Here is a 24,980-nt window from a genome sequence, read left to right on the forward strand (position 1 = left end):
TCTAAAAACGTTATTGCTGTTATAAGAGCTAAAATGAACTCTCAGGTTTAAAAGTAGACGCTCTAATATAAATATTTTAAATATTTTTGGCATTGCAAAGTTGTTATTTTCTTATTTTCATAATTAGTTCTATTTTCATATATATAGGTATATATACTCAATCTGCACTCCTAGTTCTGGACTAAATTAATAATACCCAAAAAGATAAAAATATGTACTGAAAAATCAGTGTTTTTGAAGAAGTTTGTTCAAAGTTCTAAGTTACTGTTTGGGCCCTAAAAGTAATGCAAGTGTAGTAAAATCTGGTGACACAGGAATAGCTGATAAGGTTTTTGGCTCTATGTATTGGTTGTATTAAAAAACTCCCATGAGGTTTGACCCATAATAGCTGCATCTAATCACAAGCTACCAGACTTTTGCACATGTGTAGGACCTCCATAACATTTCTCTCTCTCTCTCTCTCTCTCTCTCTCTCTCTCTTCCCCCCAAACACCCCTCTCCTCTTTCCCATAAATCTGTTGGAGATGCATCAATTCCTAAAATTCCAACCCAAAACACCACCTCTTTATTTATCCCTCTCCCTTGCTTGATCAGAAGCTACCAAGAAGCAGAAACCCAAATCAGATATAGAGAGAGAGAGAGAGAGAGAGAGAGAGAGAGAGAGCGAAAGAGATAGAATGGTTGCTTATATATGAGCCCAAGGCATAACAGTGTAGAGAGTCAGATCCTTAAGAAATGTGCCAGTACCTTTATATCATCTTATCTCTTCACTCCCTTTGCTAGACATATACATACTCTCTCTCTCTCTCTCTCTCTCTCTCTCTCTCTCTCTCTCTCTTCATTCTCTGGGCCATGAAAGCATATCCTTCTCTCTCATTGAAGTAGCCCCTATTCTCTCTCTCTCTCTCTCTCTACAACCATCCTAACTAGAATCAACTATGATACCCCACAGTGATCCAAATGATGGGCCAGGAACCATGAAGCTCATAGAGGAACTAACCACCAATGCAGGCCAAGTCCAACAACAAGTTCTAAAGGAGATCTTAACAGGAAATGCCAACACTGAGTATCTTCACGGCTTCCTTAATGGCGAGACCGATCGCAGCCTCTTCCGGCGGAGAGTACCTATTGTCGATTACGATAGAGTCAAGCCTTATATCGAGCGGATCGCCAACGGCGAACCATCTGATATAATCTCTTCAAAACCAATTGTAGAGCTCCTCACAAGGTATATATATATATATATCTATAGTATGTATTTACATATAAGTATCTACTCTCATTAATTTCTAGCTCTAGTATACACTAATATATATATCTCTGTCCTCTGCACTGAATCCTTTTGCACAGCTCTGGGACTTCAGGGGGGCAGCCAAAGATGATGCCTTCCACCGAAGAAGATCTCGATCGAAAGACTTTTATGTACAACCTTCTAATCCCTGTGATGAACCAGTGAGCATTCTCTTCTCTTCTCTTCTATTCTATCCCTTGCTTTCCATATAAAAGAGTAGTATATATGTGCCACAGTGATCACAGAAATGAGCTATAGCTTGTTCATGGTGATCTTTGTTAGTTCTTATATATATATCCACAAGATCGATCTTATACCAGGAAATTAATAACCCATAAATAATAGTCTTAAACCTACGCTCCGCAATTGTCAGAAAAGGAATATATATAGACAGGAAAGCGCAGAAGCATATATCACTTGTAGAAAATTGAACCCATGAACTCACAGAACGGATTAATTAGGACTAACTCTTACATTAGTGCTATATACCCATCCACAAATTGGTTTAATAAGAAATGACCAAGTGATCATTTATTTGAAAAAAGAGGTAACACATGGGATAAGAATGATCTTAGAAGTTTAAAGTAACGTAAAGTTAAATTTTAGAAAACTGCTCAGAAATAGTCTTAACACTGGATATCTGGCGAAATTCGCAGGTACGTGGACGGGCTCGACCGAGGGAAAGGGATGTACCTCCTCTTCATAAAGCCCGAGATCAGCACACCCTCGGGCCTGACCGCGAGGCCCGTCCTCACCAGCTACTACAAGAGCCGCCACTTCCGCGACCGGCCCTTCAACCGGTTCAACGTCTACACGAGCCCCGACGAGACCATCCTCTGCGCAGACAGCAAGCAAAGCATGTACTGCCAGCTCCTCTGCGGCCTCGCCCAGCGCTCCGACGTTCTCCGGGTCGGGGCCGTCTTCGCCTCCGCGTTCCTCCGCGCGCTCAAGTTCTTAGAAGACCACTGGGAAGAGCTGTGCTCCGACATCCGAACCGGCACCGTAAGCGAGTGGATCGCCGATCCCTCCTGTCGGGACGCCACTCAGCGGGTTCTACAACAACCCAATCCGGATCTCGCAGCGTCGATTGCGAAAGAGTGCGCGAAAGAGCCGTGGGAAGGGATAGTGAAGAGACTATGGCCGAGAACCAAGTACATAGACGTTATAGTAACGGGTTCGATGGCGCAATACATACCACTGCTCGAGTTCTACGGAGGGGGATTACCGTTGGTTTCGACGATGTACGCGTCGTCGGAGTGTTACTTTGGGATCAATTTGAGGCCGTTGGATCTCCCCGGGGATGTATCTTACACGTTGCTTCCCAATATGTGCTACTACGAGTTCATAAAGGTGGAGAAGAACGAAGAGGAGGAGAGAGATGAGGCTTTGGAGTGTAATGGTGATGGTAACATTGAAAATAATGAGAATAGTAATAATAATAATAATAATAATAATAATAATGATATTAAAAATAATACAAAGGTGGTGGATCTCGTGGACGTGGAGGAGGGATGCTACTACGAGTTGGTGGTCACCACATTTACAGGTGAGCTTTCGCTTTCTCTTATACATGCCCCACATGTTTCTTTTTTTATTTTAGTTTTATTTTTTTGTCTCTCATTTTATTATTTATTATTTGTTATTATTATTATTATTATTATTGGCCTAAATGTGTTCATACCCACTTAACTATGGATGATTTGAAAATATGTTAATTTCTGATATTTTGTTTTGGTTTTTAATTTGAACCTATCAACAATTGGCAAAAGTTTATTGCAGATTTTTTTTTTTTCATTTTTTGTAATGAATAAACTATGGATGATTTTGAAATAGGTCCCTAAACTATTTCTTTTGAGAATTTGAATCTCCCAACTTTGGCACTTTATTATTTTCAAAATTTTGGCCAAACTTAACACAGTTTAATCTATACCATTTATGACAAATAGAATCTGTTAAAGCTATATAAACAAAACTTTGACTAACATGAAGCACATTTTAGTTAGGGTTAATTTCATAGAGGTCCCTACAAATATAGTGAATCACAAATATATCCCTACAAAATTCAACTTTTATATGTTGTTCCTGCAAAAGTTCTGATACTTTCAAATATGTCATTGTCGTTAGGATCTATTAGAAAAAATTAGTTAATCATAAATAAAATATTTAACCCTAATTAGTTAATGAGGTGAATTGACCTTTTTACCCTTCTTTAATTAATAGTTGAGACTTTTAGAGGGACATATTTGTGATGCCAAAGAGGTCATTTCACTTATAAAATAAATAGTATTTTAATGATAATAAACTAGAGGGACATATTTGAAAATATTAGGACTTTTGCAGAAACAACATATGAAAGTTCAACTTTGTAAGAATATATTTATAATCCACTATATTTGCAGGGGCCTGTATAAAATTAACCCTTTTAGTTAACTTTCTTCTTTTTTTTTGAGAGAGAGAGATAGGTAGCACGCTACCCGCTTCGTTTATTTCATTTAGAAATAAACTTAGCTAGAAATGTGAATCAACTAGGATTCGAACTTAGGTCTCGGGTACCAACCACCAAGCCCTTTGCCACTTCCTCTAGGGACGGTTGGTCCCTTTTAATTAACTAGCTAGGGTACTAAAACCCTAAAAACTGCACTTTAGGGACCACCTTTTCAAGGGTTAATTTCATAGAGGTCCCTGCAAACATAATGAATGACAAATATTCTTACAAAGTTTAACTTTTATATATTGTCCCTGCAAAGTCATGATGTTTTCAAATATATCCATGCCGTTAAAATCCGTTAGAAAAACTTAATTAGTTAACCATATGTTAAATACTTAACCCTGATTAGCTTTTTCCATTTTTACCCCTTTATATTATACTATTATGGCTTTTGAAGAGATATATATATTTGTAATGGCAAAATTGAAAATATAAACAGTTCTCTAATGGTAACAAATCAGAGGGATATATTTAAAAATATCAAAACTTTTATAGGGATAATATATATAAAAGTTGAACTTTGTAGGGATATATTTGTCATTTGCTATATTTGCAGGGACTGTATGAAATTAACCCTTTTTTCAAACTCACCTATAGTTGAGTGGTGTCCATACATTTTAGCCTTTATTTTCTTTTTCTTTTTTTGTTTAGTTTGTATTGTTTCCTTTTGTTCCTCTACTGGTAGACAACACCACAGATAAGCCAACCTCATCCACAGTGAATTGGGTTTTGTTTAGTTGTTTTCAGTGTGTAGTGATTAGATCTTGCATGTCTAAACTAATATAGATAAATGATGATATACAAATGAATAAAGAAAACGTGCACTAGAAACAAAAAAATTATTAAAGAATGGTGGGATTAACCCAATTGGATGTGAATTTAATCCCCCCTAGGCTATTAGGTAGTTGACTCTTTTGTGTATGGTCTAGTCCCTAATCATGCATGCTAGTGTTAGTGATATGAGATAAGAGTGTTTTGATAGGTGATATTTTAATTAATTAGATGATGCTGATCTAAGCAAGACCATCTATAAATGGTTTAGCATTGTGTTGTTCAGGAATCCTAAAACCTTCGTTTAGTAAATAGCGAAAAAGAGAAATGCGGGATTGACCTAATTGAGTGTTGTTAACTCTTTTGTGCCAAGTCAAGTTCTCAATCATGCATATTAAGTGTTTTGATAGATGATATCTAAAGAACTAAGATTCTCAAATTAATAGATGATGATGGTGATTATATAAAGCGAGATCATCCAAAAAAAGTTCAGTTTTTGTACTAGAGAGTTCTAATCGAGCGAACCAATGCTTTATTTGATCAAATTAATTAGAACTTCTGTAAAAATGTTGTTGGTGAAATTTAGAAGCTACGTACAAGAAGTAGGGAAAAAAACAAGGCGCAGAATTGACCCAATTAGGTGTGCATTGATTGGATCCCCTATTAGCTAGGTTGTTGACTATTTTGTGTTTTAGGTCAAGTTATTGATCATGCATGCCAAACTTAGTGATATGAGATGGGAGTGTTTTGACGGGTGATATTTAAATTAATTACTAGGGTTCCCAACTAGCTAGATAGTGATGATCTAAGCATGAACCCCAACCCCCCCACCCCACACACACCCAAAATAAAAAAAACCAAAAAAAAAAGAAGAAAAGCTTCTATACACCTACATAGAGAGTTCTAGTTGAGCGAATTCTATGGCATGTGTTTTTGCCTATCTATAGTTCGTACGAAAAGTGTTGTTTGACAATTCTAAATGATTTTTCCCTAATTTCACAAAACAATAAAACAAAATGTTGCATGTGCAATAATTTGATCCCTTCTAAACCATTAGGTTGTTGACTCTTTTGTGTACGGTTTAGCTCTTGATCATCCACGCTAATTAAGCTTACTGACAAGATATGGGGATTTTTTTTGTGTGTTATTTGGTCAATTAGAGTTCTCAGTTAGATGATGATGATTTAAGCACGACCATCCAAAATGTTCACCTTTCATATCTACATAGAGAGTTGAGTGCGTGGTTCAACATTATTTTTGCCTGATCAGAGCTTCTATAGAAGTACTATTCGAAAAAAGCAAAATGTAGGATTATTGACCCAATGGGGTATGTACTATTTGGATCCCCTCTAAGCAAATAAGGTTGTTGACTCTTTTGCGTTAGGTCTAGTCATTAATCAAGCATGCTAAGATTAGTCATAAGAGATGGAGACTTTGTTAGGTGATACTACATTAATTATCTCAAATGGTTGGCATGACATGACCAAACTAGAAGATGATCGCTGATGATGATGCAGATCTATGTAAGAACATCGAAGAAATGCAAGTCTGATAACTAGATAGTTCTGATTGATTTGAACTTCTGCAGAAGTATTGTTTTAGAAATCTAATCAGAAATTCGCTCGTGTCAAAGCGCAAAATGCTCGTTCTGGAGGATGTGATTTTCAAGATCAAGAAGCTCATCGTACATCTCTGCTAAAAGTCGCATCTAGTAGCATCTGCTTGGCTCAGTGGTTGTTATCCAGATTGCCACTTTAGACACCCATGCTTCAATCCTCACTTGTGCGCGTCGAAAAGGGCACAAGGGGGATTTTCAGGATAGGGTCTTTCAGGAAAGTTAGTTTAAGTGAAACCTGAACTTTGCATTCATTAAAATTTTATGATGATCAACAACATACCATAGATTTTATGAAATTTTATAGCCAAGTGATGCAGTACACAAACTTCCAATAGCTGTCAAAACTTTCTTAAATACAAAGATCTCATTCACTAGAAAAATGAGCCTAAGCCACAGTCATGTTAGTTAAGCTTTTACCTACCAAACATGTATATACATATAATTTTATACCACCAATTTAATATATTATTAAAACTAAAAAAAAAAATTACAGACATGTGATTGAGCTTGATTCTAATGTCTAATTTAGATCCAACTAGACTTTTGAGTTTCTTTAATGCCTTAGCAGAGCCAACTGTAAGAGCTAACATATCTTTTTGGATCTCAGATTGATGCCATCTCTTAATCAAACCACATGTTGTTTGGGCCATTAAGTAATTATGACCTAAATAAATATTTATATGGTAGTTTCTCTAAAATCCTATGTATCTTATTGACTCTTAGATATATTAACCCTTTTTCTGTATCAAACCACATGTTTTTGGTTCATTAGGAGCAAAGTATTTGTAAGGTACAATGCCCTACTTATATGAGCCCAGTATATGGAATCCCCCCTTATAATTTCTCAGTTATGTGTTTGTTCTTACTCTTCGGAGTATTAATTAGTTAAGGCATGTTTAGAAGTTGGAACTAGTTAGACTACATATCTCTATACTCAAGCCATTTACTTTTCTTTTCTTTTTTTTAAGAGACAAGTAATATACTACCTGCTTTGTTTGTTTTTTGAGAAATGAATTCAGATAGAAATGTAAAATAATTTAGATTCGAATCTTAGAATCTCGAATACCAACCATCAAACTCTTTAGTCAACAATACTAGGTATGATTGGCTGGAGAAATAAAAAGATGCCTAAAAGTGAATAAGAAAAGGAATAAGCGAATCCTAATTATTAATAATATGATCAATTATTAAATAAATAGGTGGAACACACAATATCTTCAAAACCATAGCCACTTGAACATTGGAGAAATGTATTGTCTAAAACTCATGTCATTTAAACGTAAGTTATACCAAGATAAATTTATTCTTCTATAACGTGATGATTTATCTTAATTCTAAAGAAATAGTTTGAATGCTGAATATAATATATTATGTTAGACATTTAATCACATTCCTGATTTACCGAATATTTTTAGTAGATTAAAAAAATTCGCTAAACAAAATGTTCATCCATCCAAATTCTTAAGGATAGAAAGAGGGGACAAAAAATGTACAGAACTTATCTAAATTACAGATCATTTTGAATTGGCTACCCAAGCTTTCAAAATTTTGATTTTACTGTACAATCTTTCTACTTGTTTGATTTTAATTAGTCAATCGTACTTTGACTTCAAAATTTAAGCTAATTACTTGCTTTAATAAATTTATAATTATGAAAATTACAAGAAGTGCACCAACTAAACCAATAAAGATAAACAATGTATTCTTTTTCTGTCTTTTTGAGAGAGAGAAATAGGTAGTATGCTATCCGTTTCGTTTATTTTATTTTAGAAATAAACTTAGCTAAAAATGTGAATCAACTATAATTCAAACTTGGGATCTCGGGTACCAACCACCAAGTCCTTTGCCACTTGCGCTAGGGACAGTCGGTACAATGTATTCAAATTTCGAAGTCAAAATGCGACCGACTGACTAAAATAAAACAAGCTGAAAGATTTGATAGTAAAATCAAAATTTTTGAAAGGTTAGATAATTAAATCAAAATGATCAATAGTGCCGATAAATTTGTACGTTTTTTTTACCTATAAAAGAAATGAGGGTAAAAGTGAAACATTACTTACTCCAAGACAAATTGAACATTAGTGTTGCAAATAGCCCTTTCACAAATTTTTTTTAAAAAATTGGCCCTGTCAAAAATTTATTTGCAAAAATGACCCTGCCTCTGCCACGCAAGCGCCACGTCAGCGCGCCCGCGTGGCAAGAGTTTAAGTTGAACACGGTGAACCATTCACCGTGTTCAAACACGGTGAATGGTTCACCGTGTCCAATACAAATACCCCCACTTAGCCAAAAAATGGTTACGTCGAGTTAGTTGTATTGGACACGGTGAACCATTCACCGTGTCTAATACTAATACAGCCTTAACCAAAAATGGCTAAGTTCTAGGTAGTTGTATTGGACACGGCGAATGATTCACCGTGTCCAATACAACTAACTCTACTTAGCCATTTTTTGGCTAAGTGGGGATATTTGTATTGGACACGGTGAACCATTCACCGTGTTTGAACACGGTGAATGGTTCACCGTGTTCAACTTAAACACCTGGCCCCAGCCCCGCCCGCGTGGCGCTGACGTGGCGCTTGCGTGGCAGGGACAGGGCCATTTTTGCAAATAAATTTTTAACAGGGCCACTTTTAAAATAAAATTTTATCAGGGGGCTATTTGCAAAAAAACCCCTCAGTTAAAATATATAGAGAAGATAGAGGGGATCTGTGCTCAAAAGTACCTGAGAGAGAGACAGAGAGAGGGACAGCTCCACTGGCTAATCTATTGGGATCCCAGCAGAAGATAATCTACTTTTTGGGTATGTGTACTTGAGGACACAGAGGCCCACTTCATTGACACTCATAAACTAGCAGGCCTAGAGGATCTGAGACACCTCTGAATATGGTCCATATCATGTGTTTCTCTGTGGAGAATATTTTATCGAATTGACAAAACATTTCTCACCCCACTATGTTACCAACCCTGATGAATAGCATTTAGCAGTTTAAATTAAAAAGTAGATACTTTAGGATCAGTTCTAGGGATCTGGAGCTCTTCTGTAAGTGTTGTTGAAGGAGAGTTTTATTTTAAAAAAAACTTAAACATGTTTTCAACAAAACGTTTTCTCAACAACTTCATACTTAAGTTTCAACTTTTATCATTCTTTTCCAGCCACATCCTATAGAAGAAGTTTTTGTGTGGATGTAGGGCATTTTGCCTTTCACTTCTTCAGCATAGAAGTCGATTCTAAACCCAGGCCAAATAGGACGACAATGACTTGAATGTTGAATACAGTGTGCTGTCGTAGATATTTAATCATATTTTTCATCTATCACTTATTGCATGCTCTTTAAAAAGATGTGCGAAAAAAGATGTTTATGAACCTAAACTAGCCCTTAGGATCTAGAATCCTCTTTCATCTTTCTTTCCTAGCCACAAGCTCTACAAGTTCTCATTTAAATGCATTGCATATTGCTTCTACTTCTCTAGCAAAGAAGCTGCTGCAGAAACTAGGCCAAGCAGGTGCACTAAGCTAAGTTGTATAGTATGCATATATAGGATCTTTAGTTGAATCTGGATTGTGCATTTTGGTCATTGCTCCTGCAAGAGATAAAACCTCATTAATGCTTAGCATAGGAGAGATTATGTTCTGAATCAGTCAAGTTCAGTAAATGTCACCTTTTGATAGAGTTAAAGAGTAGTGTTGCTCATGGGGATGGTTGTGTACATCACCATAATCAATAAAAGGATTATGTAGGCAATTACCTGCCAAACAAGTTGGTGATAGAAGATTTTACCATTTGTCAATGTTCAATGGCAGGTTTGTACCGGTACCGCGTCGGCGACATACTAATGGTGACAGGGTTCCACAACGCAGCACCGCAATTCCGCTTTGTCCACCGCCGCAACGTCGTGCTCAGTGTCGACACCGACAAGACCAGCGAAGAAGACCTCCTCAATGCAGTGGCGAGCGCCAAGCTCCTCCTCCGCCCTCTAGGGTGCCTGCTCACCGAATACACCAGCTACGCTGACACCTCGTCCATCCCGGGCCACTACGTCCTCTTTTGGGAGATCAAATCCTCTGCTGCTGCAGACCTCTCCAACCTTGACCGCACCGTCATGGAGGATTGTTGCATGGCGGTCGAGGCACAGCTCGACTCGGTGTACCGCCGATGCAGGACCCGTGACCGGTCCATCGGGCCACTAGAGATCCGGGTTGTCAGGCCAGGCACGTTCGACGCATTGATGGACTTCTGCTTGTTGCAGGGCTCGTCCGTGAACCAGTACAAGACACCAAGGTGCATCAAGTCGAAGGAGGCGATCGGAATTCTGGAGGAGAAGGTGGAGGGAAGGTTCTTCAGCAGAAATTCCCCCCACTGGGAACCATTGACAATGGAGAGAAGAGTTGTTTGAGGAATAAAACCAAACAGGGGATGGCGGTGAGAGGGTGTATGTGGGAAGAGAAGCAGAAGAAGAAGAAGAAGAAGATTAAGCTTAAGCTTTGTGGGGTTATAGCAAGTCAAGAAGGATCCAAGGATTGGGGTGTTGTGTTCTTAATTTTAGCTTTAAAATTTGTGTAAGAGATAGTATGGACTTAGTTGGTAGGCTGTATTTGTGTTACATTGATTATTAGGTCTTATCTTGATTGATCAATTGGAATTGGGTTTGATTGGTTGATTGCTATCTTGTCTGATTTGTTAGTGCACTAATTGAATACTGTTAGATACTTGTTTTAAAGAAGAGAAAATTCTAGATTTGGGGTCTCTATATAAGCTTGATTAACCTAAGTCTCTAATGCACTAATTTGCGAGAAGAGTCAAAATTGGAATCATCATCACTGATCTACAATTGCATGCACCCTAGAGTTTCCAGGTATAAAGTACACGGCACCCCTAAAATTCTATTACTGAGGCCTCAAAACCAGAGTTCTAACTCACTGAATGTGATCTATAGCATTCAAAAGCGTAAATTAGAAATTACTCAATTTTGGACACCTAATTTTTATGAATCCAACAATTTCAAAATGATTAGTCAAAACATATGACTATTTATACATAAGCCCTATCCATGTATAAAGTACACAGCACCCCTAAAATTCTATTATTGAAGCCTCGAAATCAAGAATTCTAACTCGTTGAATGTGATCTATAACATTCAAAAGTCTAAACTAGAAATTACTGAATTTTGGCCGCGTAGCTTTTATAAATCCAAAAATAGCCTAGATCATAAGTTGTCAAAACATACAACTATTTATACATTAGTCCAATAGATTGTATAGAACGATCTATTGTATTATATATTAATTTTTAGTACAAGGACCATCAAATATTGACTGTGATAAATAAAATTTCCAGATAAGAGTGGTTGAAATAATAATTTCAAGGAACAAATTGTTTAAAAGTTTATTCAAAACTTGCGTAAAATCAAATTTCTCTAAATTAACCCTCAATTTGACAAAATATGTACTTTGAATGTGCAATTATGTTTGTAAACATGAATCTAGAAGATAAGACTATTATTTTGTACTTCTTTGATTAATGCTTTACTTTTTCCCCTTAATACTACTTTACTCACTAGTAAAACTAATGATGAAAAATTGAAGAAACCAAAATTTTCCAAATCACAAGGCTTCCACAGTTCAACGAAATGGCAGTATATACATTTCTTTTATTTCTTCCGCTCAAATTTTTAGGACTCGACCATCTACATTACAATACATACAATTGATAAATATTGCTCAATCCATCAGAAACTGGAAGTAGTAAAAACATGCAATGGATCTCAATTACATAACTAGCTTACATAAATGTATAGATAAAATGTAACCTAACAAATTGAGGCAAGAGACCTACCTTCCCGACATGAGGTTGATGAGAGGATGTTTCGCATAGAGACCGTCGAAAACCAACTCTTCAGTATTAGATGAAAGTATCATCAGTGCAACGGCGACGGCTTGCATGCTCGGTCGTAGTTGGGGGTTCTCTTGAGTACATGCCTTTGCAAGCAGGGCCATCTTGTAACAAAAGCAGCAAATAGAGGATTTTTTTTTGCCCTTTTATTTCCAAGAATTGATTCTTAATATAAGGAAAGTGTTTTATTTGGAGCATTAAAAGGTTTCACGCTCACCTTATGGACCGAGTCGAGGGGGAAGTTGTCTCCGAGCCTCGGATCGACTAGTTTCCTCACATGTTCCATTGGATCAGGTTGACCCAGAGCATCTTCGAACTACAAGATTCAGTAAACAAAAGAGAGAGAAGTAAAATTTGACTTGAAAGGTGAAGAATGAATAGGATTGTAAGGGCCAAACAAAGGGTCTACTTGGCCTGGCCAGAGATTCTTTTATCGATTGCTAATGAGCAGAGTTGTTCGAAGAAGTACAAAAAGCCTTTTCATAACTATTCTCCCTCCAAAAAATTTTGGGGTGGGGGGGGGTGGGGGGGGGTGGGGGGGGAGGGACAGAACAACTTCCCTCTACAACAGAAGCTTCAAATATGCATATTTGCTTTTAGGGTTCATATTCATTTTAAATTCCCACCACACAAAAGCCCCAGGACTGTTATTTGCCAACCCCATAGTAGTTGCTTTTCAGCATAGAGGAATTGCTCTAGAAGCCAAGCCAATCAAGCACTATAGATAGCTCGGCATTACGAGCAGTGTGCCCCCAGAACCACAAGGAGGCAGGCAAATTGATCAGGCCTAATATTCACTGATTCTATTATCAGGGTCAGCAGTATAGGAACTGAAAAATGAAGACGTAAAAGAGCAGTTCTTAAGAACAAGAATGCAGCGAAAAGAAAGGTGATTCAGTCAATTAGACAAAGTGAAAGATACTAATCAAAAACCTTCCTAAACCAGAAGTAAGCAGAAACTAACCAAACCAACCAATCCTTTTGAGTCAGTAACAGGACCCGTCCTGAGTATAGCTTCTTTAGCCGATATAAGTTCATAAAGGACAACACCAAAGGCATAGACATCAACCTTGGGAGAAACATCGCCCATTTGTGCATACCTGCAATAAATCAGGCAAAAAATCATCTTAGTCTAAAAGATTAAAAGGAAAACTTTGTGCAGTCATATGTAGAACAAAAATAATGCATACTCTGGAGGCATGTAACCAAAAGTTCCAACAAGACGCGTTTGGACAGGCATATTTCCAACCTCAGTAAGTTTTGTTAACCCAAAATCTGCAACCTGTAAGAAAATCACAGAATTATTTCATATTAAAGTCCAATTTGCAAGCTAAACGGGTAAAATGTGCTTTAACAACCTTTCCACGGAAATTACTGTCGATCAAAATATTTGCAGATTTGATATCGCGATGTATATAAGCTGGAACTGTATGTTCATGGATATATTCTAGACCTCTCGCCGCGTCAAGGGCAATCTGCACTCTCGCTGACCATTGCAGTGGATTCCTACCTAAAAGGATATACATAAGTAATGGCTTAATAAATGAAAATATATAAACATGCAAGAATGAGGTAAGGGTAATAAATGTATAATTTTACTATATATGATTTTTCAAAGATAAATGTGTAAAAGGCCAAACTAAATTTAACTTGAAGGAATCAATAAGCATTCAGAAAATACACACTGTGCAACAAGAGCTTTTACCTGAACCACGCAAGTGTTGGCTTAAATTGCCATTGTCAATATATTCATAAACAAGAAATAATGAATCCTTGACGCAGTAACCTAGTAATCGAACCTGAAATTAAGTTTAATTAGCAGTGTCTTCAAAAATACACTTACAATCATTTGAATCTCACATAATTGAATTAGATCACAATATAGTGATAATGAATTAATGCAGTTTTAGCATTCAAGCAGAACTGTCCATATATAATGAAATCATGTTCCAAACTCGCCTGCAAGTTCTGACCATTTTATCTTTATAAATAAATCATTCTATTTGAGTGGCTGATATCTAATAGGATATGTTAGTTCTTTTGTGATAAAGATACCTTGAGTGGTTATATAGAGCACCTCAGCAGACTTTTGATATGTCTTCACCTTTTTCTAATACACAAAGAAACACAAAAACAAAAAAAAAGAAAAAAGAGATGAAGTATTGTGACGCCTCGCTTCCTAGTGGGTCACCCATCCTAGAACTACTCTAGCCCTAAACTCGCTTAACCATATCAATCACTTGAGCTTAGCCACCACCCAAAATGCTATCGGCCGGTGAAGAGGGTTAGCCCTATCATATCTTACAAATAAGACTTTTCCACATCCTAAGGGTATCACATTTCTTCCCCTTATTACTTAAGCACACTCACAAACACCAGATGATGTAAGACCCATCTTGCTAGGCTTTGCGACCTTATGGGGAGCCTCACTCCATCCAGAACGGTTGTTAGCTAGGAAGCCGCGCTCTGCCCGCTATATGATACTAGCTCAGCCGAGACACATTTCACACTTTCAATTAGTAATTGACTCTGATACCAACTGTAACATCCCACTTCCCAGGAGAGCCACCCACCCTTTAACTACTCTAGTCCTAAGCTCTTTCAACCCTCTTAATCTCTTGGACTTAGCCACCATCCAAATTGCTAAAGACGGGTTAAAAGCGTTTTGCCCTACTATACCTTATATATAGGACTATTCCAAATCCTAAGGATATCACAAGTGTTCTGAGACTTCTCCTTGATGTTTTTCTGATGAAAGTGGTATATATAGTGTAAAATTCATTGTGTGCCTAAAATTCCCCATCAAATTTCAGTTGTCTACTAAAGTATGCATTACTTATCTTCCCCGAGGTTTCAGGGGCTAAAAATCTTAAGAAGTTCAAGGGTTAAAAATCTTGAGAAGTTCAAGGGCATAGATCACCCAATATTTAGAAGGCAGTTCATTATGCACCGACATTATGAAGATAAATGATTTGCATAACTAGTCGAAGAAGTAGTCGAAGAAATAAAGTATCTAATTATATTTCCCTAAATATAGTAGAAGCTTCAAACTAGAGCTTCCACTTTCATAGTCGAAAATCTCATAAACTAGACCCTTCCACAGGGAGAAGCTACATGTTGCTTGTTTCCCAACGGACTAGCTACTGCTTTAAGAAGCAAGGATGTTGTACAAGACAAACCTAACAGGCATTAAATGAGGAACAAGTGGTATGAAATTTCATATGGTAACGTTGAAAATCAAAGTTGTGGTGGAAGTACATTATTTACAGGAGCATATACTCGTGATTTTTACAAGTTTAAGATCATAACAGGCTATTAACGAGTTATCCATGAAGATAAGTATCAATAGCAATATGGGGATAAAGTCCACATTACCAAATTTAAGTGATGAACATGGGTCAAAACTTTCACTTCAGCAAAAAATTCTCTAGACGCCTTCATATCCATTTTCTTGATTGCAGCTTTCTGCAACAAAAGAGAACCAAATACATGACTAAAATCTATTGTAACAAACCTGAAGGACAATCAAGGTGGACAACACCTTGAATTCACAGGTCCCAAAAATACAGTGACAAATTGAACGTGTTGAAGGTTTTCCACTGTCAAAGCAAAACAATATTAAAGTCTCTCAGAGAGAGAGAGCGAGAGAGAGAGAGAGAGAGAGTCCTACAAGAACCTCAACAAAGATCATGCAATAGTCAAATCAAACTCAAAAAGATGTTTCAAAGGCACAAATTTCATAAATTTTTCATCATATAATAAAATTTCTCACCTTGTCCAACCAATAAAGTACACCAAATAAATGCGATCAAAAATAATCAAAAAGGGTTCACATAATGCAGTAGGAAAGGAAAATACCAGCTGAAGGTTATAGCATGGAGTTAAATGTATGATAATATTCTTGGAGAAATCAGCCTATTTATTCACCATGTCAGCTTGCTTTACATCATGACCACATTGCCTTTTTCAATTGTATGGGGTGAATTATTTTAGTAAAACTCAAAATATCCTATGCAAGAGACATAAGGATAATTCTAAACTAGGAAATGTAAAGATGGTTCAACCAACCTCTCCTCTCAGCTCTGCATAGTAAACTGCTCCAAAACCACCTTGACCAATTTTATTGGTTAAATTGAAGTCATCTGTAGCCCTCGCAAGCTCTTCGTAACTGAACTCTACTGATTTATCTGCAGTAAAAGCAGCAAGCTGGGATGTACTGCCAACATGAGGAGTTATCTCCACACTTCCATTCGGCGGCACTGTATCTTCAATATGTGAAAGACAAGATTAACTACTTGTGAAATGCGTAGAATCCTGAGATAAATGAATCAACTGACTAAATAGGAAAAAAAAAATTAACAATCAAAACTGCAGTTTATCTCTGCTTCAAGCGTGTGATGACAAACTGCGCATCACAAGAAAATGAAGGGAATTTGTAGATACCATCAGAAAGGTGATCGATACATGATGGCCTTACTTTTGATGTAACTAAGAGTGTGCAACTGCCATTGCACAAATTTTTCTTTATGCAACTAAAGGCCTAATGAAATATTTGTAAGTTAACTTGCAATCTACCCACGAGTATTTTCTTGGTTCTTGAATATAAGATTATTTCGTGGAGATATTCCTTCAATATAATGTCCAATAAATGTAGCATTGCAAGGCTGCAGAGCAACATTAAGACAACAAAAGGCCAAAAAGAAAAACAATCACAAGTCATTTAGCATAACTTTAAAAGTATAGTTTGTCGGATCGTTGGCGCTAACCATTAATCCCCAAAGCTTGAGCTGTTAGAAATATGCAACCAATTCACTTAAAGCATACAGATACAGCGCCCACGAGTCTCGATTGTGACTCGGCCCAACCAGCTTCACGCAACTTCGAACATGACTTGGCCCACCCAGCCTCACGTTATTTTGAACATGACTCGGCCCAACATGGCCTCCTGCCACAGGGCAGGATACTGACCCATTTAAGCCAACAATCCCCCCTCTAACACCTGCACACATTTGCAGCATGCGAGAATCGAACCCGTGATCTCTGACTCTGATACCACTTGTCGGATCGTTGGCGCTAACTGTTAATCCCCAAAGCTTGAGCTGTTAGAAATACGCAACTAATTCACTTAAAAGCGTACAGATACAGTACCCACGAGTCTCGATTGTGACTCGGCCCAACCAGCCTCACGCCACTTCGAACATGACTCAGCCCACCCAGCCTCACGCCATTTCAAACATGACTCGGTCCAACTTGGCCTTCCGCCACATGGCAAGAAGCTGGCTCATTTAAGCCAACATAGTTATATAAAGACAATGTTCGAACTCAATGATGTTGATTTCTTTAGCAACATTGTTCCTGCTCTCATATCTAGCATATCTCCAATTTTTTGGCATAAGTGATATTCAACAATAAGTTACTCCCCTTCATATTATACAATGACAATGTACTTCCTATCTCCTAATTTTATAGATCAGATGGTTTGAATGAAAAATCAACCTGCATTTCACTTAGGTTTGAAGCTGAAGTTGATGACACTGTTAAGAGTGAAATGCCAATTTTGGTAATCTGCTTTCAGGTTGAATGCAAGATTAAAGATGAGCAAACATAAAGGCGAGCTCAGTTAGAGAAGTAAGAAATAGTAGCATGGGAGAAGGGATTACCATGGCCGTGTACAACTAAATTATTTCCATATGCTGATGAAAGCAGCGAGACTTTACCCCCCTTCTTTCTTCTATAAACTCCAAAGTAAATACAGATGGCCGATAGCAACAGAACAACTATTACAGCACCTGATATTCCAGCTATGGCTCCTCCTCGAAGCCCTGATTGTATTTGATACAGGAATTATGAGTTCCAACTTCTAGATAACACGAAAGAAACATCTATATGGTTTTCATGACCAACAGGCAGCCATAACAATCGTGAACAGAAATGAAAAAGGAAAACCAACCACTTCTGCTGCAAAAAAAATGGGCGATATGTTAGTTGAAAAGTATAGCTGAGACAGTAACTATCCATGGGTGTTTTCCAGAATATACTACCTTGGTGGGAGCGGGAGATAGCTTCCATTTAGATCTGCAATAAAAACCAAATCCTCAACTGTTGCATATGGTATATATCAAAAAAAATATGAAAAAAAAAATAGAAGTGCATACCAACATTCAAACGACGAAAAGAGAATAGAAATTTTGTTGAAACTTAACATGGAATATCAAACAACAAAAGGTCAACAAGAACATGCAAATGTATAGCACAATTTTAGAACAAAAAAATAGTCTTATCGTGTGATTTGCACAAAAACCAGACTATTAATAAGAAACTACTTGATCACTTCAACAACTCCAAATATTCTTCTATTACAGGCTTATTCTATACATTATTTTAATATCCTCTCTCGAAAAGCTTCTTGTTGTGACTTCCTTTCATCCTGCCATAGCCTTTAATACTCTCTAAAATTACTCCCTTTAGCAAATAGCGAAGCATAATATCCCATCATATATAGTAAGCTGTTACTCAATTCTACAGCTAAAAGAACCTCACGGAAATTTCCGTCCAAAAGTACAACCAATCAAGCCACCTTCAACTATTCAGACCACAGAGTAGAATTAGCATAATAAGCAACGACTCTCTTATCTTTTCTAACAACAATGAGAATTAAACTAACAACTAGGCATGACATTATCTCCTTATATCATATCAAAAGTTCTAAGCATTTAGGTAATAGGTATCCATTTCTCTACATGAAATCTTCTTCTTTCACATCACCTAAAGCAATCCATTTACTTCTGATTCAATTACCATATCAAATTTAGAGAGTTATACAATCTGAACAACAGTTGTTTAGCCCCAGAAATAAGGAAGCATAATTACACTATACTAAACCGAACTTCATTCCATGAAGAAAGAAATTTTCATGTATTATTCCACTACACTTGAGCAACATCTTATTCCATGAAAATACTCACCTTCTGTGGGCACAAAGACAATCCCAGTCCCTGCACTGAAATTAACACCAGGATTATACCTCTCCAGCAGATCCTGCTGAGAAGAGAGCCCGTACTCGGCCGCAACCGACGCCAAGCTGTCCCCAGGGCGAAGCGGGTAAGTGACAAACAGCCCATAATTGCTCGACACGTCGGCGTCCCCACATGAGCAGTTCACGGTCACATTGATCTCCGCACCGAGCGGGACATTGTTAACAGGGTAGGAGTTGGCAGCGGCGAGGGCGGTGGCGGTGGTGAGGTTGGCATACACGGTGGCGGCAATGGAGCTGTAGGTGTCGCCTTTGCCGACCTGGTAGGTGAAAACATGGCCTAAGAAGGCGCCACCGCCGAGGCAATCGCAGGGGAAGGAGACATTAACACGGGAGCCGGCGGGGACGCTGTCGGGGGAGGAGAGATTGCGGTTGTAGAGGTAGACCTCCTGGTAGGTCTGACTAAAGAGGGAGCCGACGTAGGTGAGGTTGAGATGGAGCCCCGGGGTGAGGTAGTAGGAGCCAATGGCGAGGTCACAACCCTTACGGCATGAGGACTCCGATCGAAGAGGCAACGAGCCGAGGAGGACGACGACGAGAAGAAACCCTAACCCTAGCCCCAATTCCATCTCTCTCAGCTAGCGTAAACCTTAACCCTAGGTACCTGAAACTAGCAGGAGGCGATGGCGAGGTCGCAACCCTGAAAAGGAAGGAGACCGTGAGAGAAAAAAAAAAAAAACCCAACCCTAACCCTAATTCCAACTCCAAGATTGGAGTAACCCTAACCCAAACCCCAGCTACTGGGAGCACTCCGGCATGGCGATTCCGATCGAAGAGGAGAGGAGTCGACGACGAGTAGGAGGAGATGAAACCCTAACCCTAATTCCACATCTCCAAGCTCGGAGAAAGCCCAACCATAAACCCTAACCCTAGGAATCGGGAATTAGGAGAGCCATGAGAGGGAGCGGTGAAGAAGAAGAAGAAGAAGAAGAAGAAGAAGAGAAAACGAAGAGGCGGCGGCGGGAGAAAGAGTTTAACGGACACTGTTTTAATTAATTGAAAATAATTAAGGAAAATGGTAAAAATGTAAGGAAACCCCTCAACTATGGAAATCTACATAATAGCTCCCTTAACTTTTTTGAATTGCTCTTTTTAAATTTTGATTCTTTTTCTGGACTGAATCGCAAGAGATCCCCTGTATTAAAAATTGCATCATATTCTCTTACTTATTTAGAATAATTATTGAGTCCGGTAATAAAACTTTTGACAATATTAGTAAAATAAGATATCTCTTTTATCTATAAATTTTTATTTATTTTTGAGTTGGAAACTGCATAGATGTTGAGAATGGGCACAATGCAAATATACCGATTCGTCTTAGTAAATTTTACAATATAATTTACCAAATTTTTATAATTTTGGACCTATTTGAGATGACGGCAGAGTGCAGGAAAGTAATTGACATAATTTTTCATGCGGCGGGTAATTTTAGTCAATTAAATTAAAAAATTTATTAAATTTATTTGTAATTTCATACAAAAATAAATAATATTACTTTTGCAATTTGAATAACTCAAATTGTATTAGGACATTAAAAATACGAATATTAAAGAAGTTGAGAGACCTATTTCAAAATAGACTATAGTTGAGGGGGTCTCAGTACATTTTACCAAAATTTGGTACACTTTTGTGGGTGTTTGATTGGACTTCAGTTTTAAACATTTTGTCCGCATAAAGTTTGCTATGCGATTATATATTTAGACCGTCGAATGGTCCCGGGAAGAAAACTATGAACGGGTCGATTGCATTCTCGCATGAAAACTTATACGCGGTTAAACTGACGGTAGAGTTCGCATGTGAGTGGAAAATCGTTAGGAGTTTGGCTGGGTTACCCGCCTTTGACGGGACAATGCCGCGTTGATCCGTACACAGGTAAAATTGCATCGAAACTCCTCAACTATAGAAATATTTGAAACCAATCCCTCAGCTGTATTTTTTTTTTGCACTAGTAATATATTAAATTTATTTGAACTATAGACTATTTTGAATCGATTATTGATTATTCAAAATTTTAATTTTACTATTCGACCTTTAATCTATTTTATTCAAGACAATTAATAATACTTTAACTTTAAAATTTAAATATGTAATTTATCTTTACAAATTTAATTAGTATATAATTAGAAGTATTAAAATATATTTAATAAAAAAGATGATCTTGCACTTTGTGCAACATGAAAACCTACGATTGCACATTATTATTCAAAATATATAGAACGAGTGTGACAAAGAAAACTTTTAGATCGTTAGATCTGCAGAAAACTTTGATAACACAAGTTTTAATTGCTCGTAGGACGAAAAAACTTAATTTTTTTATAGAAGTCTTTTTTGCAAAAAAAATATATATATCACTATCTAGTTTTTTCTGCCGCAGCGATATCTTTGAGTACTCATCCCACCTCTGCCGCCTCCCGACCAATTCCTCTGTTGCATCTGCATCGTGAACGCTTTATGAGTAAGAGAAACATCGTCTTCACGGTCGCTTAGCATCTTGTTGAAGATGGAGACGAAAGTGGCATACAAGGATGGCGACGATCACTAATTGGAAATGTTTTTGAAGCATGTTTTGCGGCGACCAAGTAGTGGCAAAGTGAAAGGAAAAAAAATTTTTGATTGACGAAGGAATGTTGCACTATTTATTAAAAAGATACAATATTCGAACATATGTTGCACTATTTAGTAAAAAAACTGTATTATTTTATAATTTAATATATGCATCAAATAGTGCAACTATCTTACTAAATAGTGTAACATATATTTGAATAGTATAATTTTTTAAATAAATAATGCAAAATTGTGTTGTCGGCCAGAGCTTGCTAGTGCCACTATCTTGTCGTCGTTAGCCAAGCCAGCTAACCTACTCTCGAACCTGTTTTAGGAGTATTCTTGACCAGCGATCATTGCTTTTTTTCTCTGCAAGCTCAATTTCTATCTCCAACGATGTTCTGAGCAGCTGAATTCTCATTTCTACTATGGTAACCTCATCGGAGAATATCGAGAATGGCCACGGCCATAAACAAGTCAAGTTTCGTCATCGTCCTTTTCCTTATGCGCAAGGTAGATGAGGAGCGCAGTGGCGACATCAGTAGAGAAGGAATGAGAGAAAACAGAACGAGAAAGAGAGCAAGGAGAGAGAGAATAGCAGTATATTAATCATTTAGAAAAATTTTGGGCTGGATCGATTTTAAAACTAAAGAGTGTGATCAGTTTTTGCAAATCGCAAACTAATAAATTTTTTATGCAAAAAGCCTTCGTAAAAAGAGAAATTTTACTTGAGCACCCAAAAGGACTATAGATCTTACACTTCAAATAATTTTTAGCAAAAATAAAAAAGTTAAATGTGACAGATAGAAAACTAATGGCCTATTAACGAAGTTGGTGCAAAATATACACCCAACTTTAGGATTTATTGATGGATATAGGATTACTCTTATTAAAAGGTAAATTGCAATATTACTCTTTAAAATTTCATTCAAGTTTCATTTTGGTCCTCAACCATTTATATTTGATATTTAAGACCTTGAGCTTTCAATTGTTTTTCATTTTAGTTCCTAAACTTGCAACTCTTTCATTGCAATCCTCTAACTTCCACAAATTCCACATATCCTTCTTCCGATTCATACTTTTCATTTACTCAATAGATGATAAGATTAAAATATGTGATACAATGACTAAAGTATTAATTAATAAATGCATTATACATGAATAAACTATGCACTAGATGTAGGTAATAGGTTACTGTGACACTTCAATAATTTCATATCGGATAATTATTACTAGATGTGGAAATATATAAACATGATTGGACTAGACATAATAACTGGGCTTAAGCATTTGGGCTGGTGGTTTGGGCCCAACAAGTTATTATTGCTAGCGAGTCGGGTTGTTACATTTGGTATCAGAGCTAGTTCAACAGCCGAAAGAGTCTTGGCTCAGCCAAGGTCGGTGATTGACAGGTTAAGTCAGAATTGGAATGACAAAGATTAGCGAGACAAGTCTCACATTGCCTGGTAATCTTGGATTTTGTATGTGTTTAGAGCTGACGAGGACGTCAGGGCCTCAGGTGAGTCCATTACACCTCAATAATTTCACATCGGATAGTTATGGCTAGATATAGGAATATATAAACTTGATTGGGCTAGACATAATAACTGACCTTAAGTATTTTGGATTAGTGATTTGGGCCCAACGTGTTATTATTGCTAGCGGGTCGAGTCGTAAATACAATTACCATCAATATTAAATATTCATAGGGGCTAAAATTAAACTCTTTTTTGAGATTTGTGTCCCTAATTTTAAAAATGAATGTTAAGGAGCTTGGAGAGCAGTGGTTCACTTTGCCCGTCGTAAAATGATGCAAAATTTATTTGTAGCCACCACGTTCATTCCTATTAATCGTGATTGCACCGTAAGTTTAGAATGTAACATTTATATTGTTGATGTGGCGGTCCCAACTAATCAAGATTCTTTTCCTTAAATTTACCTATCACATCATGGTTATTAAAAAAATTATTTTTATTATATTTTTCTCTCTCAAAAAAAAATGATTGGTTGGTTATTAATGATACATGGTAAGTATAATATAGTAAGCTTCCTATATAAATCTTCTATCGTTGTTTCGACTGTGCAGAAATTTCTACACACAAGAAGATTCCACCACTCATCTAATCTGCGAACAACTATTAAATAAACTTCGATGCACAAATCTCCACCCATCTTTTTTGGTACATTTTATGACAACTCAGTATGCAGCAATTTCTGTACATGAAGCGATCCCGTGACTCTTATCTCATTTGTGAATATCTATAAAAAATAACATCAATTCACAAATCTTCTATCCCCGTTTTCTCGGCACGGGTAATTTAATTGCCTAAATCCCGTGCACAGTAAATTCTGCAACCAAAGGGTCATTTGGTTTGGCGTAACTTCAAATGCAGTGTAGTTGAATATATGTACATGTCTCTTATTTGATTTGATGTAGTAGAAAGTGTTGCGACTATAAATACTTCGTTTAGTTGCATACAGTTAAGAAGTACACTTACAAAATTTAATTATTTTATGTATAGGACAGAAAAAAAATATTTAAAAAATTATTAAGAATGTAAGGTACTTTTATTTAAAATAACTTTCTCTAACTACTGCAATTGAAATGTGGCCAATTTAAACATAATTCCAACTAATTAATGCAATTGTTGATTTCAAATACATCAAAACAAATGTCGGATTTGGATCATAATATGCAGTACAATTGCAGTACAATTATAACTTTACGCAATCAAATAATTCATAAGAACAATCATGCTTTTTTTTTTCTTTTTTTTTTCTTTTTTTTTTTGCATTTCATTAATTGCTGATGAGAAGTAAACAACATGCATCGTAGCAATAGCAAAAGCAAAAGAACATTTTGATATGTCCGCAATGAACCCAATGAGCAATACCCTCACAAAACTACAACTTATAACTCAATCTTACATGTGCACGACATAAATGCACAGGACTACTATTTATTAATTTGTCACCTGTAATCTATACGTGACCCACATGAAAAAGTCAAGAATGCATCAGTTATATTACTAACGTGATGTCCCTGACTATCAGGATTGTCCTTTTTGAATTCACCCATCCTATTATGGTTAATAATAAAAAAAATATTTTTGCTACTTTTGTTTCAAAAAGAAAAGTATGATTGATTTATTACTAATAAGTGCAAATATGACATTATAAATTTATTCGTCCGACACAAATATATTTACTTTTAATGTCCGGTAAGATCACTCTGTACGTACTATCCCAGAATTTTGGGCAAAAATTATATGGGCATCCTCCGTGGCCCCAACTAAAAGTTTGGGGAGGATGCGGATGGGTGCTGCGTACCCATCCTATTA

At 36.9% G+C, this 24,980-nt stretch overlaps 2 protein-coding genes across 4 annotated transcripts; one reads left to right on the forward strand and one right to left on the reverse strand.

Moving 5' to 3' along the window:
- On the forward strand, nucleotides 582-11,395 carry LOC109723185 (indole-3-acetic acid-amido synthetase GH3.17-like). Its single transcript, XM_020251463.1, has 4 exons — nucleotides 582-1,228; nucleotides 1,351-1,452; nucleotides 1,948-2,837; nucleotides 9,974-11,395. The coding sequence occupies exons 1-4, from the start codon at nucleotides 939-941 to the stop codon at nucleotides 10,564-10,566; spliced, it is 1,875 nt and encodes a 624-aa protein (XP_020107052.1). The 5' UTR covers nucleotides 582-938; the 3' UTR covers nucleotides 10,567-11,395.
- On the reverse strand, nucleotides 11,765-20,059 carry LOC109723186 (lysM domain receptor-like kinase 3). Of its 3 annotated transcripts, XM_020251464.1 has the most exons (13): nucleotides 19,822-20,059; nucleotides 19,028-19,735; nucleotides 18,104-18,137; nucleotides 18,013-18,020; nucleotides 17,723-17,884; nucleotides 16,131-16,327; nucleotides 15,438-15,527; nucleotides 13,768-13,861; nucleotides 13,421-13,572; nucleotides 13,253-13,344; nucleotides 13,027-13,162; nucleotides 12,280-12,378; nucleotides 11,765-12,166 (listed from the first exon to the last, which is right to left on the reverse strand). In XM_020251464.1, the coding sequence occupies exons 2-13, from the start codon at nucleotides 19,662-19,664 to the stop codon at nucleotides 12,002-12,004; spliced, it is 1,866 nt and encodes a 621-aa protein (XP_020107053.1). In that variant the 5' UTR covers nucleotides 19,665-19,735; nucleotides 19,822-20,059; the 3' UTR covers nucleotides 11,765-12,001. The 3 variants fall into 3 exon arrangements, with proteins under 3 accessions (XP_020107053.1, XP_020107054.1, XP_020107056.1); XM_020251465.1 differs by having other exon boundaries at nucleotides 18,013-18,017; nucleotides 19,028-20,059; XM_020251467.1 differs by having other exon boundaries at nucleotides 16,131-16,321; nucleotides 19,028-20,059.

The sequence above is a fragment of the Ananas comosus genome, linkage group 17 (assembly GCF_001540865.1).
Source record: "Ananas comosus cultivar F153 linkage group 17, ASM154086v1, whole genome shotgun sequence".
NCBI lineage: Eukaryota > Viridiplantae > Streptophyta > Magnoliopsida > Poales > Bromeliaceae > Ananas > Ananas comosus.

Excerpts from the sequence above, each read along its gene's own strand:
- LOC109723185 (XM_020251463.1), top strand. The coding sequence starts at position 939 with ATGATACCCCACAGTGATCCAAATGATGGGCCAGGAACCATGAAGCTC. Across the intron at positions 1,229-1,350 it reads ATTGTAGAGCTCCTCACAAG|CTCTGGGACTTCAGGGGGGC; the intron begins GTATATATATAT and ends CCTTTTGCACAG. Across the intron at positions 2,838-9,973 it reads GGTGGTCACCACATTTACAG|GTTTGTACCGGTACCGCGTC; the intron begins GTGAGCTTTCGC and ends GTTCAATGGCAG.
- LOC109723186 (XM_020251464.1), bottom strand. The coding sequence starts at position 19,664 with ATGGAATTGGGGCTAGGGTTAGGGTTTCTTCTCGTCGTCGTCCTCCTC. Across the intron at positions 13,862-15,437 it reads ATGTTCATCACTTAAATTTG|GTTCGATTACTAGGTTACTG; the intron begins GTAATGTGGACT and ends ACTTAATTTCAG. Across the intron at positions 12,167-12,279 it reads CCCTCGACTCGGTCCATAAG|ATGGCCCTGCTTGCAAAGGC; the intron begins GTGAGCGTGAAA and ends TTTTGTTACAAG.